Source organism: Bidens hawaiensis, unplaced genomic scaffold (assembly GCF_021521415.1).
Source record: "Bidens hawaiensis isolate Kalapana, Puna unplaced genomic scaffold, B.hawaiensis_p1.1 tig00000512_1, whole genome shotgun sequence".
NCBI lineage: Eukaryota > Viridiplantae > Streptophyta > Magnoliopsida > Asterales > Asteraceae > Bidens > Bidens hawaiensis.
This window is the reverse complement of record NW_027491033.1, coordinates 3,619,001-3,635,789: the sequence shown is the minus strand read 5'-3', so window position 1 is coordinate 3,635,789 and position 16,789 is coordinate 3,619,001. Positions and strand designations below refer to the sequence as shown.

At 35.7% G+C, this 16,789-nt stretch overlaps 3 protein-coding genes across 4 annotated transcripts; 2 read left to right on the top strand and 1 right to left on the bottom strand.

Moving 5' to 3' along the window:
• The first annotated feature begins 6,508 nt into the window (after positions 1-6,508).
• Positions 6,509-8,219, top strand: LOC143631519 (uncharacterized). The gene is made up of 4 exons (XM_077100273.1): positions 6,509-6,690; positions 6,790-6,941; positions 7,100-7,181; positions 7,969-8,219. Exons 1-4 carry the CDS (start codon positions 6,562-6,564, stop codon positions 8,080-8,082), a joined length of 477 nt encoding a protein of 158 aa, XP_076956388.1. The 5' UTR covers positions 6,509-6,561; the 3' UTR covers positions 8,083-8,219.
• An 894-nt stretch (positions 8,220-9,113) lies between these two features.
• On the bottom strand, positions 9,114-10,715 carry LOC143631508 (uncharacterized). The gene is made up of 3 exons (XM_077100267.1): positions 9,821-10,715; positions 9,547-9,729; positions 9,114-9,470 (listed from the first exon to the last, which is right to left on the bottom strand). Exons 1-3 carry the CDS (start codon positions 10,199-10,201, stop codon positions 9,435-9,437), a joined length of 600 nt encoding a protein of 199 aa, XP_076956382.1. The 5' UTR covers positions 10,202-10,715; the 3' UTR covers positions 9,114-9,434.
• Positions 10,716-13,159: 2,444 nt separating this feature from the next.
• LOC143634359 (putative hexosyltransferase MUCI70) lies at positions 13,160-16,459 on the top strand. Of its 2 annotated transcripts, none has more exons than XM_077102472.1 (7): positions 13,160-13,305; positions 13,469-13,621; positions 13,757-13,825; positions 13,923-14,116; positions 14,190-14,593; positions 14,664-14,848; positions 15,920-16,459. In XM_077102472.1, exons 1-7 carry the CDS (start codon positions 13,224-13,226, stop codon positions 16,291-16,293), a joined length of 1,461 nt encoding a protein of 486 aa, XP_076958587.1. In that variant the 5' UTR covers positions 13,160-13,223; the 3' UTR covers positions 16,294-16,459. The 2 variants fall into 2 exon arrangements, with proteins under 2 accessions (XP_076958587.1, XP_076958581.1); XM_077102466.1 differs by having other exon boundaries at positions 13,185-13,305; positions 13,463-13,621.
• Positions 16,460-16,789: the final 330 nt, after the last annotated feature.

Below are 16,789 nucleotides of genomic sequence, written 5' to 3'. Positions count from 1 at the left end.
CCAATCTTAAAGGCGCCATCGCAACGTATGTCAGTAAGTGCCTGACGTGTTCGAAGGTAAAGGCTGAATACCAGAAACCATCAGGGTTGCTTCAACAGCCAGAAATTCCCATGTGGAAGTGGGAACAAATCTCTATGGACTTCATCACCAAACTGCCAAGGACACCTGGGGGTTATGACACAATATGGGTTGTTGTGGATCGGCTAACTAAGTCAGCGCACTTCCTGCCGATCAAGGAAACCGATAAGATGGAAAAGTTAGCCCGACTGTATATTCGAGAAGTAGTTTCAAAACATGGAGTCCCAGTGTCCATCATTTCTGATAGAGATAGTCGGTTCACATCAAGGTTTTGGAGATCGTTACAAGGGGCTTTAGGTACTCGTCTTGACATGAGTACGGCATATCATCCTCAAACGGATGGGCAAAGCGAGCGAACAATCCAGACATTGGAAGATATGCTACGCGCGTGCGCAATCGATTTCGAAGGTAGCTGGGATACTCATCTCCCATTGGTTGAATTTTCTTACAACAACAGCTATCACACAAGCATTAAGGCTGCGCCGTTCGAAGCTTTGTATGGGCGCAAGTGTAGATCCCCACTGTGCTGGGCTGAAGTAGGTGACAAGCAAATGACTGGTCCAGAATTGATCCAAGAAACAACAGACAAGATTTTTCAGATAAGGGATCGCCTTAAGACAGCGCGCGACAGACAGAAGAGCTACGCAGATGTGCGAAGAAAACCATTGGAGTTTCAAGTAGGGGATAGAGTACTGTTGAAAGTCTCTCCATGGAAAGGAGTCCCCCGTTTCGGCAAGCGAGGAAAGTTGAATCCGCGCTACATTGGACCATTTGAGATCCTGGAAAGGATCGGTCCGGTTGCTTATAAACTCCGTTTACCCGCCGAACTCAGTGGAGTTCATGATACGTTTCATGTGTCCAACCTCAAAAAGTGCTTATCTGACGAAACGTTGATTTTGCCGATGGAAGAGATTCACATCGACAAACAGCTGCACTTCATAGAAGAACCTATAGCAGTAACCGATTGGAAAGAACAAAAGTTACGCAGGAGCAAAATCAAGTTAGTAAAGGTTCAATGGAACTCGAGGCGTGGGCCTGAATTCACTTGGGAAAGAGAAGACCAAATACGCAAGAAATACCCACACCTCTTTCAGAGCATGGCTTCTGCCAGCAACGTCTCCTAAATTTCGGGACGAAATTCGTTTAACGAGGGGAGAATGTGACACCCGGTAAATTCCCAATCCCTTAAACTAAGTAATCAACCTAATAATTAGGTGATTGTAAATATGATGCGCGCCATGTCAGTCAGCGCGTGCATTTGTTATGTGCGCCCTGCGCGAGCGCGCCATGTTAGTCAGCGCGTGCATTTGTTATGTGCGCCATGCGCGAGCGCGCCATGTTAGTCAGCGCGTGCATTTGTTATGTGCGCCCTGCGCGAGCGCACCATGTTAAGAACCAGCGTGAGCATATGTTATATGCGCCATGCGTGAATGTTTTGGCTTTATGTTATGTTGTCTATGGGTTGACCATCCCGCATGATGCTAAGGCGGGTGCATCCTACATCGTTTATGCGCGTGCGGAAGGGAACTAACCTCCCCGCATGGCGGGAACATTGAGAGCTAGTTTGTCTGAAGCTCCAAGATGGAATTGACTTCAACATGACTGATCACTATGTTGAAATACCAAGACCACCTGGAGAATCTACAAATGAAACTCAATATCCCCAACTGCGAGAAGGTTACGCACCTACCCGCAGCAAAGAAATGTCCTTCACGCAGAAAGCTATGCGCACAAAGTGATGCGCACAGAACACTTAGTCTATTCTCCAGACATAAGGAGATTACTCCCGCCCAAAAGGAAACAGTAGCGTGTTTCAGAGATTTTCCACTTTTTTTTACTGTACACTGACAAAAGTACCTGAAAAAGCACACTGTAACATGAAAAGTCAACTGTCAGCCACCCTATTCTCACCAACCCCAGACCTGCATGTCCTGTCCAAATCAAATCAAGATCTTTTGTCCACTCCTCCACTTTTAAGTAAACAATAAACAATAATAATTTCCATACTTTATCATCATTACACCTAGATATGAAAAGATTTCAATCCCCTAAAGCAAGGGATTGTGTTCCCTTGAGTTTGCCTATAAATTTGTAACCTAAATTATCACCCAAAACACACTCCAAAGAACTGCAAACTTGCACTAAGCATCTCCCGAGCATCCGTTATTTTCGATTCCGTTCCAGTTACTAGGTAAGCCGAGGTTATAAACTTGAGATCTACTTTCCAAACCTCATATTCTCCTATTTCTTGATCTTAATATATATACTTCTTGTTATTTAATCGTATTCTAGACCTTCGATTCCGAGGCCAACACCAAGAAAACCCGAATCTCGATTAATCCCTTAACAAGAACCACAGGTGAGTCTCACAGCCCCTATTTTCACTGTTTTCACTATTTTTAAACTGTTTTCGGGGCGAGGGACACGTACTTAAATAATGTTTTATCATGGTATACTTACAAGCTATGCAAGCGATTATGTGTTTAAGTTATGTTTCATGATGAGTAATGCAAACGGTTATCTAAGGTTTTCGATGTATGTGCGCTAGAACTCGAGTAAGTGATCACTTTACCATTGGAACTCTAAGGGTAGGGACTGCTGGTTTGATCCACCCACTCGTAGGGGTCGCACCTCTTTGCATGGACGAGTGCCTAGTATGGTCATGGGGCAGTACTATGGGTTTGAGCCCGCTCGTAGGGGTCGCGCCTCTTTGCATGGACGAGCGCCTTGTTTTCCGGCACAACGTCCGCGCGTAACCCGCGGGACGGTATTATTATTTTAGCTCGTAGTGGCAGCGCCACTTTGCATGGACGAGCACATGTTCCTGAAACGTTCGCGCGTAACCCGCGGGACGGTATTACTTATTTTAGCTCGTAGTGGCAGCGCCACTTTGCATAGACGAGCACAGTTCCCAGAAATGTTCGCGCGTAACCCGCGGAACGATTTTATCAGAATATGTTGATATAACTGTCTTACCAAGCATGTGTTTTAATGATGCTATCAGAATTATGTTTCAGAATGATTTGTATCAAGATTATGATGCAATACGATTTATCAAGTTACTAAGACTTGTGAACTCACTCAGTTTATACTGATTCAAATGTTTTTACGTGTCTTTCAGGAGATAACTAGGTAGCGCATGGAGTCACACTTAGAGCACCTCACGCTGAACATCTAAACTAGCTTTTTGGAAGATTTTAGTTCTATCCCTTCGATGCGCGTGGTTGTTCCCGCCGCGCATAGGGATATGGCGTGGAAATCTTCAATAATTTTTATACTTGGATGTTTTTATAATTTTTAAACAATGTAATGTATTTGTATTAAACTTTTCATGCGCAATGAAAATCTTACTTTGAATGTTTGCAATGGCCCGTGCTTAAGTATCAATTCCCACTCGCGCGCGCCCGGCTGTTTCCGCCGCTCAGGGCCGGGTGTGACACATTTAGTTAAAACATTTTACTCAAATCAACTCATTTAATTTTTAAAACAACTCAAATTGACCCATTTAAAAAGGTTTGGGTCAAGATTGTCACCCCTAGTTCATTCTGATCTGAATGAGTCAGATCTAAATGAACCTCTGTCTCATTCAGCAACAACAATAAGTCTGAATGATTCAGACATAATTTTAAGCATTCAGATGTTTTTCTGTTTGGAACCAAACAGTCTGAAGTCTGAATGAATCAGATGTAAACATCTGAATGGTTTCATTCAGATGTAAACAAACAGCCCCTTAGGCTTCCCCAAGAGAAGCTTCCGGTTGCATATAAAAGAAACACTTTAGCCAAAGGTAACATCCATTCACATTCACCCTATTTCTCTCTACTCTCTCTTCATACTTATTCTCCTATCAACCATTGTATCACATCATTGATTCTCACGCCGGAGGTTGATCGCAGGAGACCCCGTCCCATGGTAAGACTAACCGGTCGTGTTTTCTATGATCTTAACAAGTTAATATCTGTTCATAATACACTCTTGGACCGTCATACATTTATTGTTAGCTACACCTATTGTAGCAACACTAGTCATACATATAATTACTCTAATCATATAAGTAATTACAATTATATTTTATAATAATAGGTATTATAAGTTAAGCAATTTTCATTTATAAGAGTACAAATGTATTGAAAGGTGAAAAAAACATTTGAAAATGTCATTAAATGATTAAAATGATGATGACACACGTGAGGGACACGAATGGTGTTTGGATTCAACGGTTAGTCGAATTGGTATAACAAAATTACATATTTAAATTATTATTGGAGGGGTTGAGTTTTGTTAAACTCAATCTGGTTCATTAAACGGGTTTCCATACGATAGGTTGGTCTATTTTATATACGTACTACAAACACCCCAAATACAAGAGAATATAATTTAACTCTGAATCATATTTGTAACAAAATAATATATATATTCAATTGTAGATCTTTTAGATTTCGTTCAAACTTTTGAGAAGTTACAAATTTAGTCTTTGCACTAACACTAGTTGTACAATAAAAATGTCGGTTTAGTTAGATAAAAAATTTATCATTTTACCGTTATGATAGTTACGTATTTACTTTCTTACACAGATTTATGCTGATTTTTCTGGATGCAAAGAACAAAGAAAGGTTTATACATGAAAACTTACAATAATTATTTTGCTCTCAAGAACCGGAAACAATGTAACAATCTTGTAACGGCATAATTGTTTAATTCTCTCATGTAAGAGATAGCATAGTATGTTATCTCTAATTCATCAATAGCCACACGAGTATAATGGTATGAGAATTGATAATCGAAGATTAACTTCTATTGACTAATTTGTTTGTAAAAATAACATATAATTATAATCTTATTGTGAGATAATGGAGACAACTAGAGATAAGTGTTTACAACCAACTATTATATGTCTATACTTTTGAATCATTACAAGATTATGATTATGACTTGACTTTATCTTGGAAATAATGTTTTATCATTAATACGTCCACACAAAATGGAGGATCTGTTAGAGACTCGGCACTTGGACCATAGTTTTAAGGGTCCACAACCTAGAGGTCTAGTAAGAACATATGTTGGCAAGACTGTAATATTAATAAGAAGAATTTGCAACAATTCATCTGATAGTTTTTTCCTAGACATAGAGAAAACCCGATACAATATGTTTCATTCAGGAATCATAAAAACATAAGTATGTGGGCCAATGTTATTGTTACATTAGAGCTTGGGTGGCAATAACACAGGGACGCCAAGTTCCAAAAGCAAATTTTCCATAACTACATCCGCTAATGCCTTGTATTCTGCCTTTATGGTTGATCTAAGACCTATGTTTTGTGAGCCAGTCTCCACGAGATGACATTGGACCCACGATATAGAATGTAAGTTGGGGTATACCATCCACCGATGGTGACACCACTACAATTAGAACCGTAGAAAGTCATGAGGTCGGGCGTCACAGTGCAATTTCTAGCAAACTAGAGTGGGTGAACTAAGTTTTCTCGAAACTTTCTTTGACTAAAACTAAGTCTAAGTGTTATTATTATTTTGGATAAAATTCTTTTTAGAACTCAAGAAGTAGGATGGGCAAGAATATAACGAGTTCAAAGGTTTGAATTTCGAAAGACACCACCAAATTAATAAAGAAATTAGTCCATTACTCACTCAAATAGTAATGATCGTCAAACTATTAAAACAAAAGATATTGGGCTCCAGTTTTCGGCCCAACTTTGTTATGGGCCCACTTGGTATCATCGTTTCCTGAATTATTAAATTCTGAAGTTTGTTCTTGGCAGATTAATACTAATATTCTTCAATCTCCAGGTTTGTTCTTGCAATCCTTTTAGTGTTCATGTGAAATTAGGGTTCTGTTTAATTTATTACAAAAGCTGAATTTAATTGCTTGACCTAATTAATTATATTCAATCTCACCATTTGCGTATGTTCCGCATTAATTTAATTGCTTGACCTAATTAATTATATTATATCATACAACCACTTCACCCTGTGTTTATTATCTCTGATATGTCATTTGTTTGATTTTAATTAATCAACACTTACTTGTTTATGTTTTCTGTTTAATCAACACTTATTATTATTATTTTTCTGTATTTCTGTATAATTAGCACTTATTGAACCTTTACTCGGTTATGATGATGATTAGAGATTATTATTATTATTATTTCATATCATTATGTATAATTTATAACAAGTTCTTTTATTTTTTTTTAGTATTAACAATGTAGAATTGTCATGTCTAGTTAGTTTATTAGTATTTTTTTTATACCAAACGCATCGTGCGTTTTATGAATGGAATTGGAACTCAGATGTTACTCTGTGCTGACTGTTGAATTGCCGATATTCTGTTTGTTGATGGTTTCTTGTATTCTTTAGCTGGATGGCAACACATTTTTAAGTTATTATCATGTGAATTTACATACTTTGTTAAAGACTTTATAACTTTTTCGATAATATTTTATATTTGTTTATTTCAGCAGTTAAATGGCGTTATTTTCTGGTTCGGTGACCAGTTTTACGGGTATAAACTTTCCTAAACCACTATTGCACACTCGGAAGTTTCCTGTGAACACATCAGTAAATTACCAAAAACGCCACTTCGTTTATGAAAAGGTAAACATGCCATTGTTTTTTAATTTCATTTTCCTTCATCCACCACGAAGTATGGCAAATATCATGTTTTGATACATATTTCTATGATAATTTTTTAAGAGTTTTAAAACAGGACCTCAATATATCGTTCGAGAACGTTATGGTGCCAAATATGCTGTTTCAGTCGGAAGCAGAATTCACGACCTTAGTTTACATAATAATAACAATGGGAACGAACCCTTTTGGTTACCACATGCAAAGAGTGTAATAAGGTAACACTATGTTATTATGCTTTATACTTCTCCTTTTTCAATACAAAAAATAGGGTAAAACTTTTTATTTCTAAGGTCAAATATGTGACTTCTCATGTCAATATAATTTTATGTTTTGATTAAATACTAATTGTGAATATTCTTGTGTAAATTTTCAGGGGTTTAAAATCTGTATTGTCCTTTCTCGCGGAACAGCCTAGCCAGCTGAAGTACATAGAATGGCCAGGCTTCCAGAATACGGTCAGTGTTCATAATTTGCAGCTACTTATATTTCGCTCATTTAATATTTGTTTTCGTCTTATAACTTATTTAAGCACAAGTATATTTAAAGTTTAAAAAAATTATTTTATGTGTGTATACAAGTTTTAGGATTTTTTTTTACCCAAGTATCTATCTAATACAAGAGCGATGAAAATATAACTCGTTCTGTTAAACAGATAAAAGAAACGCCTTTTGGTCTTGGATTAAACCTTTTACTGTTTTAAACTAAAATTGGTAGTTCCTTTTTCTTGTTGAGTTTATAACAGATCTTTTATTTATTTATTAAAGTTATTAAAATTGCAATCTTAAATGTTGTATTTAGTAAAAATGTAAAATATCTGACTAATTGTTAAATATCCAAAATACATATAAAGATATTTAACCTTATTGAATTTTTGTGTCAAAATGCCATCAATTTGTTTGTAATCATGATGATAACTAAATAGGTATTTTAACTTAGTTTTTTTTCCATTACTGCACTTTTCATGTTAAGCAATGTTCCTTTCGACCTGTGTGTCAATGTTTTTATAACTCAATAGGTTAAATGGTATAAGGTTAAACGGGTCAAAATCTCCCCAAAGTAAATTTTGAATGTATATTAATTGTTTTATTAACAGAAAAAAATAGTGCCCATACCCGTTTTGACTTTTTACCCAGCCTGTCCAGTTTGCCACCTCTAGAGAGCATATAAAAATTAGCATTGATAAATGTATCAATGATGGAGGTGAATTATTGATTCTAATTATTTATTTATTTATTTGTGCAGGTGAAGACTGCTGTCCTGACTCTTGTTCTTGTGGCAATGCTTATTGTGGTGTTGTCCTCGGTTGATTCCGGTCTCTGGTATCTGCTTACTGCAATTCTAAGGAAACCTGTCTGAACGGGCATCAAAGGCAATTACAATGAAATGAAATTTTTATATATTAAAACTGAATTTGCGAAATTATATAGGATAAATGATGTTTTTGTACATTAGCTTCACCATATGAGAAACACCATTTTGATTTGGAATATGATTTTGGCATAATATAGACATCAAGTCTTTTTAACTTTTAAAACCAACTTGAGACCGAGACAATACGATAATCGAAATTGTGATGGTGAGTCACCGTTCCGGAGTGACGAGTGAAGGCTGTCTCGTATACCCTTGTACGGCTTAATAACATCAAATCAATAGAGATGCTATTCTCCCTTTTCTTTTAGCTGTTTTCTTAGAGCTTGATTGAGTATACATTTTACCTTGAGCTTTTTTGGTTATATATTTAATTTGTTTAAATATGCATAAAGGTTGTTTTATTCTTCATTATTACATAATTTGATTGATTGTTAAGCTTGTTTTATTGTACAAAAGCTAGTTTAATTGTGCAGAAGGTTGGAGTAGTTCTGTACTTCTGTTCATGATCTTTACATTATGCGTATTTCTTTTATATTATTATCATATATATATTTTTTTAAAATGGCTTTTTGATCTACACCTTTTTCTCCATCACGGGTCCATCATGGGACTTCAACCGTTGTCATTTTAGATCTACTCTTGTTTGGCCGTTTAAAAGAACGTCTTGATACCGATACCGTAGACCAAAACCCTTTAATTATAACATACTTTTTAGCTTTAAAAGATAACGGGTAGAAAATATTGTTTGCATTATTGTATACCTGACGCTTTGAGGCTACTGCTTTTCTCACGCCTCAGCTTCTAGTGTGACTCGCACCTTTTAGAACCAAGGCAAAGTGTGAAACACAATAAAACCTAGTTGAATCAAACCGAAACCATACCATGCCAAATCGTATACCCTCCGAATCTCCGATTTTTGCCAATAATATCAAAAATCGGTTATATGTTTGGTCCAAAACCAGAACTCTTTTTCCTTTTAACTTCAAGAAACGATTGTGTTATGAAGCATTAAAGCTTGGATCACTAACCCATTAAAGCCTGAATCACTAACCTGAAAGACTACAAATAAGTAAAAGCTTCGACTTCTAATATCTGTCAGCTTTCGTGACGGGAGTATTGCCAAACAACCAATTAAGTCAAAGCTAATGTAACCATTGTACATAGCAAGACAGTTTTACAACAAATGGTCTCTAATTCAGATTGTTGCATTCTTGTCGGGTAAACTTTTTGGTCTTTAAAAAGAGATGGTAAAAGACTCATGAACAAGGAGAGGAAGCGAGTTCTCCGACATTTCATCCACTCTCTACATAAATCATCACCAAGGGCAATCCTGTAATTCACTGCTTGCTGTTCTGCTTTTGTCTCTCTGCAGCCTGCAAAACAGATCAAACAAAAAATTAATTAGTAAATAAAAAGTTCAAATTAATAAGAACAAAGTGCAGGTTTAACCTTTTGAAGTTTTTGCAAGACCGAATCTTCAAACGCCTGATATCCAGTACCAACAAGCTCTTCATTAACCTGTGAAACAACCGGCTCACGTGCGCTCGAGAAAAAAGTAGCCACTGCTGGTTGAAGCGGTACAACTAGCAAAGGATTTGATATATCTCCACATATAGTTCCCGTCGCAGCCACCTACAGAAATATAAATAATAATTAATGCAACCCAATAAAACTGTGTTCATATTAACAATTAATATAATTAACTTTAATTTAAAACACTTACAGCTGCTTCTTTAGTAGCCATAACGATAAGAGCCGACCCTTTTTTCTTCCTAATAACCACATCCTTAACTTCACCAAATGTCTCAAACACCTCCCTCAATCTTTGTGCACTATAACCAACACCACCCTTTTCCCACGAAACTTTTAGCATTTTCTCCTTTTCTTCTACACTGGGACCCGTGTCACTCGTTTCTCCAACTCCACTTTGTTTTTTAACTTTTTCAGTTGTAACGGGATTAGATTTATTAGCATGCATTGCACGAATTCTGCTAATTTCTTCTTTAAGTTTTCTAGCAATACTTTCCTCTTCACTTGCAGCTTTTGCAGATGAATCTTGAGCGGCAAAAGTGGACCGTTCTCTTTCTTCAAGATCTGACATCATTCGCCTTCGTTTGGAATCTTGTTGTGATTGGCGTTGAAGTTTTTGTTGTTTAACGCGAAGAAGATCGTGAAAAAGTTTTCTGGCTTTTTCATCTTTCAAGATTTGGTAAGATGTTTGAAGTTTTTGGAAATTGGCGGGTGCATTAGGATCGTCGGGTCGTTTGTCAGGATGCAATTCTAAAGCCTTTAAACGGTATGCTTTGGTTATTTATTTCTCTGAAAGCTTGAATCCCTCTTCGCCAGATGGCAACCCGAGAATGACATAGTGGTCAATGTCAACGTCCATGTCTTGTTTCTACTTGCTAGAAACAGGAAATAAAAAAGAAGAGTTAGCAGCCTAATCACGAGAAATTAATTAACTTAAATGGTGATCATAACTTATAAGAAGTAACCAATCATATTGGGTAAAAATCAGTTTGATAAGATTAAAAATGCTTTAAATATTAACAGTATAAATCTTGTACAGGGCACGCTACTAATGTTCCTCGCATGATGAAATTACTCTGCAGACCTCTAAATCTGTGTTCAAACTTCAAACTTCAAACCACGATAAAAATTGGGCATTCTAAGAAACTCAAGATACCAAGTGGGCATGGGAAAACGTGCGGGGAGGTCACAGGTTATGACGGGTCGATCTAAAACAGGTCCAATTTGATTTGGGCCAAAACAGGTTCTGACAAAAAAAAAGTGTTAAAGGTAAAAATGGGTTCTGACAAAAAAAAGGCCCAGGTAAAAGCAGGTATACTTTCAAAATATTCAAATGACCAAAATCATCACATATATAAACAAAAACTGTTCAAAAATCTACCAGATCATAAGACACAAAAAAGCAGGTTCATTAACTGAAGCCCAAATTCAACTTTTATGATAATAACACACAGGATACAAATAAGCAGGTTCATTAACAGTTCTCAATGTTAAGATTTTGACTAAATTTTTGTTGACATCAAATTTCAATCAGCAGGTACATTAACAAAAGGAGAAGGTACCAAATAGAAACGCATTGTAGACAAAAGTTTTAAGAATCCAAGAGCCAGATTCAAACTGATTATGTAAAACATATGCCAAACAAATGTGATTTTACAATCGATCTATTGGTACAATAGAAAGTCAAACCGAGAGGGCAGTTGTAGTGGTTTACAGAAATCAGTCACGTCATACAGTTAGTGCTGAAAAATATTGGATATCGTCATGGATCGATATTTGAGACATCGGTTATTGCGGCGGGATATCAGTAATTTTAATATCATGCAAAATTATATATATATAACATTTTAACACTTAACAATTCAGTATACTCTCCTACCATTAACATATTTACCTTTTGCAACTTACAAAACACTAACAACTGTAGCAAGTAGGAACTGAATAAGACTTAAAAGCGCTAACGCTAAAAATTGACAATTAAGACTTAAAAAACTGATATCTAGAAAATCGGTAATATATCGGTCAAATATCACCGAAACTAACTGCATAGAATCAGATGGTTCAAACCTAACTAACAGGAAAAAAAAGGATTCTTAATACCTAAATGACAAATCCAAAGTCAATTTTTTTGTTGATGAAGGCGGTCGGCTGGTAAATTTAATTATGCGGTGTGGTGCAACAAACTCAGCGCGGTGATGGGGCAGCAACGCCTGAAGAAAATGACGATTGAAGGTCTAGGAGTCGAAAACTTGCTACTTTGCGGGTGTTGTAGGAAAGCTCAAGAAGAGAAAACAGGTTATTGACATCCTAATTTAATTTAACCTTTTCGATACGAATATCAGAACCGATAGAACAAAAACAAATGTTCCCTACAACCTTTTATCTATCCGGGTGTACTTTAGGAGTAGTAATAATACGCGCATAAGCATAAAAGTAAAGAAGTAAAATGCTAGTGATCCAATTACATAAAGAGTTATCAAAAGGGGGTGGGCTTTGTGACCTAATTTTCATATATGTATTGGATTTTAGGGCATTCTGTATGTATGCAAAATAAATAATTGTGAAGAAATGTATCACACTTTAGAACAATAATCAACAACCAAATCAACGAATGAAACAGAAAACAAAATCAACTATTATTATCAAATAGAAAACAAAGCAAACATACATATATACATACATACCTGATGTCGATGAAAAGAGGTGTGGGTTTGTTTCTGATTTTAGTTAAAGAGAGAAAGAGAGGGTTTTATTTTAACTTGTAATTGTAACTATTTACTGACGACGATGATGATGATGATGATGATGATGATTTTATATATATGGTGGATCAAATCAAACCCGGAGCCTCCGAGCTGGGTGGGTTGGGCTTTTGAGTTTCAAGTTTAATCTTCGGGTTTCGGGTATATCCACGGTATCACTACTACACGTGATAGTTCATTTAAGAGGTACTTGTTGACATTTTCAAGTAAATTTCTTTTTTCGTTTTTGTTTTTGTTTTTATATAACTTTATCTTTTACCTATAGATAATACAACTAACAAACATTAATTCTCATCTTATACGAAACAAAACTAGTATAATAAAGCATTACTAAACAAGGGTTAGCATATGCTTTCAGGTAATTAGTTCGGGTTTCATCTATTCTCATACTTATCTCGTACCTTATTTTGTTTTATCAATCGCATATGTTTGTACCCAAAACACGCCCAGTTTATTTTGAGTTTTGATATTTCGGACGGACTCATGTTTTTCGCCATCCGTGATATCAGATCTATTCGGACACCATCCATGGTTCGGGTGTCGATCATATAAGCTTTCCCGAAAGTTAAAAAAAAAAAAAAGTACTCCAATAATAAAACACAACCGAGGGCTGTATCAAAATTAGACAGTCGATTACTGGATCTGTGATCCAACCATTGTAACACCTTCTTATTTCAAACTACATACATACATACATACACTTCATTCATCTTCACTATCATCTCATTCTAATTGTACTAGTATTGTATTTATTGGATTATCTTATCGTTATCTAGATCTTATTATTATATTCTGAATGAACTTGTTGCGGATCATCTTCTGAATGCGGTAAGCATGGACAGTGACGCTCACCGCTCTGTATCTCTACGAGCAAGCCGTCGTCCTGACCGTTCACATCACACCTTAGAAATTAAAGGTGATTAATTTCCATTCACATCTACTTAATCATCATAGCTTGATTTAGGATCCAAAACCCTACCACTACTTATATACTATTGATTGTAATTGCACACACATTCTCAGGATTTATTTACTATGAACAACACTGAGATGTTGATTTCAACTATTGTTAGCTGCAGATAAATCATCTTCAGATTATCCCATTAAGATTATCTGGAAAAGAGGATTCATTCGCTTGCTTTTAGTCGGTGGTATTCTATGGATGCTGCTCATTCTACTTGTACTCTTGTTCCATATATGGACTTGTCAATCATCCATTGTTTTCCTTTCAGGTATCCTCTACTTTTCTTTCGTCTTTTACTTGGTTTTAAAAGGTGCACATGAGGTGTTCGACTAAATGCCTGATGTGCACGTCCGTCAAAGTTTATCAAATTAGGCTTTTTAAAACCATGTTTTACGTACTGCAGCTATTTGTAACAAAGATAGCACGGTGTTTCAGATGTTACGCACAATAGGTCTAGTTACACCGCCACATCGTAAGCCTGCTACCTACTTTACTTTCTTGTTTCAAAACTAATAAATTATATAGGAAGTAAGAAAACAGATGTTAATATAGTTGAATTGTGTCATTAGGGTGTTCTATTCCCTTAGCCAATGACCCAGAAAAAGTAGTTATTCCAGAAAATAGATCCCCGCCAAAATTTGTTCAAAGCTTAACCTACTTTGAAGAGGATGATGTAAGCACAAACGGGTCACAACCGTTATTCGGAGGACATCAAAGCTGGGAACAAAGAGAGGATAGTTTCAAGCTCAAATCAAGCATGAAGGTATGTTCCGTTGTTAATTTGATTTCAAAATTTGTAATTCATAGAAGGGTAATTTAGTCTTTTCTGTTATTAGGTACATTGTGGTTTCATGAAAAACGGTGGTGCAGAAATGTCTCCCAAAGACAAGGAATATGTTAAAAAGTGTAAATTTGTGGTTGCATCTGGAATCTTTGATGGATATGATACACCTCATCAGCCATCAAATGTGAGCCCTAGATCCAAGAAACTGTTTTGTTTTCTTATGGTGGTGGATGAGATATCTTTAGATTTTATAAAGTCAAATGTTAGTGTGAGAGACGATGAATGGGTCGGTATTTGGCGCCTTATCGTGCTTAAGAATCCGCCTTATGATGAGCCTAGAAGAAACGGGAAGGTTCCTAAAATATTGACTCATCGCCTTTTTCCTCACGCTTTTTACAGTATTTGGATTGACGGAAAAATGGAGCTCATTGTTGATCCTTTGCTTATGTTGGAAAGGTATAGTCTCTTTTTGTTACATATAGTTTTTAAAAAATTTATAATTCTTAAGGTTTTGTACATGTGGCAGATATTTATGGCGTGGAAAGCATACATTTGCCATAGCTCAGCACAAGCATCATAAGAATATATATGAGGAGGCTGACTCTAATAAACGAAGGAAGAGATATGCTCGGCCTCTTATTGATCACCACATGAAAATATATCGTTATGAGGGTTTACAACCTTGGAACCCATTGAAGCAAACCAAAAGCGGTAACATTCTAACATCTTTTTTAAGTTGTTATATACTCACATCATACCCTTTATTCATGAAATTTGTGACGCTTGACTTTTACCGCCGCTATAGTTTAAGTAAATATTCTTACAGTCACATAAATGTGTTAAATACCCTCCACCGGCTACATAGTAGGGGAACCTCATTTGAAACTACATCTATTTCATTAGCTCTTTGCAAAACAAATAGTTTTTAGGTTTATTGTTAACTAGAAAAAATAAATTTTTGGAGGAAACTATTGAATAATTGGCTTTAGTTTATATGCTGCTAAAGAGAAGTGTCCACGTTTTTCTTTTGAAAGCCAAGCAAGCTGACTATTGAGAAATAAACATCGACTATACTGTAATTTCTATGTAATACTTTAATACAAAGAGACGTTGGATGTGTGTTTTGAAAATGACAAAAGTGAGTTGTATGGTTTTGTTACAACCTTACTTCTCCAAATTGGATAGTTTTAGTGACCCTGTAAAATAAAAATAAGAATCATAATTGTCTTTAAGCAGACACTCAAACTTTCAGCTTAGAAGCACATTTAAACACCTTCTAGATGCTTTTTTGTGGCAGCAATTTAAAAAAATAAAGTCACAGTCCCAATATAATTGCAACAGGCAACTAACTATATGACCTGATCCGCATGGTTCAATGAAAGTATTTTGACTATATTGTGAACCAAAATAGTTAAATCACAAAGGTTGACTGTATATATTCAGACTGTATATATTCATCGTGTGCATAATAGGGGTTTCAGACATTACACATAGATACCTTCTAGACTATTGCTAATTATGGTTAAGTACATAACTAGTCTGATATAAATCAATGTACGCTAACAACTTAAAATTAATACTATCATAATCTGTGTCACAATATAATATTGTACCATGTTTACCCGAAGTATTGATTAGACCAAGTAAATCAATATTCTTAATATTTTGTAAAGATGGATTGTCTTATATTGATGTTCTGTAAAATTAAATGTTATTTATTTTTATTTTGTTTTAGTTAGGAAAATTATTCTGAAATCTGATGTCATATTTTTTGTAAATCAGATGTACCAGAAGGAGCTATAATCATACGTGAACATACACCACTGAACAACTTATTTAGTTGTTTATGGTTCAACGAGGTGAATCTATTCACACCGAGAGATCAGTTAAGTTTCGGGTTTGTTGTTTATAGATTAAAGGGGAATTTCAAGTTCTTCATGTTCCCGAATTGTGAGTATAACTCGATCTTTATATTACACCCGCACACGCGTGAACATTCCTCTAAAATCGAGTGGGTTAAATCGTTAAACGAGTTTAAAGGAAACAACAGTGGGTTAAAAGAAAGCAGGGGGGGGTTAGGGTTGTGGGCTCCTTACCCCGCTGACCTTGATTCGGTAGTACTACCACCTGTAGCACGAACATCTAAAGCTGGATGATTCATGATCCACGAACTTGTATTCGTTATTTTGGACACATTGTTTTTAGTTTATATAAGCAGTTAAAAGTTTTTCACTATGTCCTTAGTAAGTTGTTTTGTCTTGAGGTTGTCGGTTGGAATCTGTTGATGTTTTTTTTTTTCACTTTGTGATTCAACAGAAAAAATTATGAAAACTATAAGGAGTAGTAGTATTCTACATCAACAAAGGAGCCTACATGATATCTGTTTTGAAAAAAAGTTAAATCTGTATGGCCTCCACTTATGTAATGATTGTGCTAGTAATCGAGGTTTATAGCTCATTTTACATCACACACGTTAAAAGATTTTAATATGCCAATATTAGGAATAAATTTTTTTCATATAAAATTTACCAGTTAGGTAAAACATACTAAGATGCCACAAAAACTTATCTTACAAATAAGTTTTCTAATAAAAACATCATTCGAAAGTCGAAACACATGCTAGGTGAGTAGGTTCTAGTGTTCTACTGGGAT

Coding starts and splice junctions, on each gene's coding strand:
- LOC143631519 (XM_077100273.1), top strand. CDS start 6,562: ATGGCGTTATTTTCTGGTTCGGTGACCAGTTTTACGGGTATAAACTTT. Junction 6,942..7,099: donor CATGCAAAGAGTGTAATAAG/GTAACACTATGT, acceptor GTAAATTTTCAG/GGGTTTAAAATCTGTATTGT. Junction 7,182..7,968: donor GGCCAGGCTTCCAGAATACG/GTCAGTGTTCAT, acceptor TTATTTGTGCAG/GTGAAGACTGCTGTCCTGAC.
- LOC143631508 (XM_077100267.1), bottom strand. CDS start 10,201: ATGATGTCAGATCTTGAAGAAAGAGAACGGTCCACTTTTGCCGCTCAA. Junction 9,730..9,820: donor TGGCTACTAAAGAAGCAGCT/GTAAGTGTTTTA, acceptor ATATTTCTGTAG/GTGGCTGCGACGGGAACTAT. Junction 9,471..9,546: donor TCTTGCAAAAACTTCAAAAG/GTTAAACCTGCA, acceptor TCTGTTTTGCAG/GCTGCAGAGAGACAAAAGCA.
- LOC143634359 (XM_077102466.1), top strand. CDS start 13,224: ATGGACAGTGACGCTCACCGCTCTGTATCTCTACGAGCAAGCCGTCGT. Junction 13,622..13,756: donor ATCCATTGTTTTCCTTTCAG/GTATCCTCTACT, acceptor TACGTACTGCAG/CTATTTGTAACAAAGATAGC. Junction 14,849..15,919: donor ATTGAAGCAAACCAAAAGCG/GTAACATTCTAA, acceptor TTTGTAAATCAG/ATGTACCAGAAGGAGCTATA.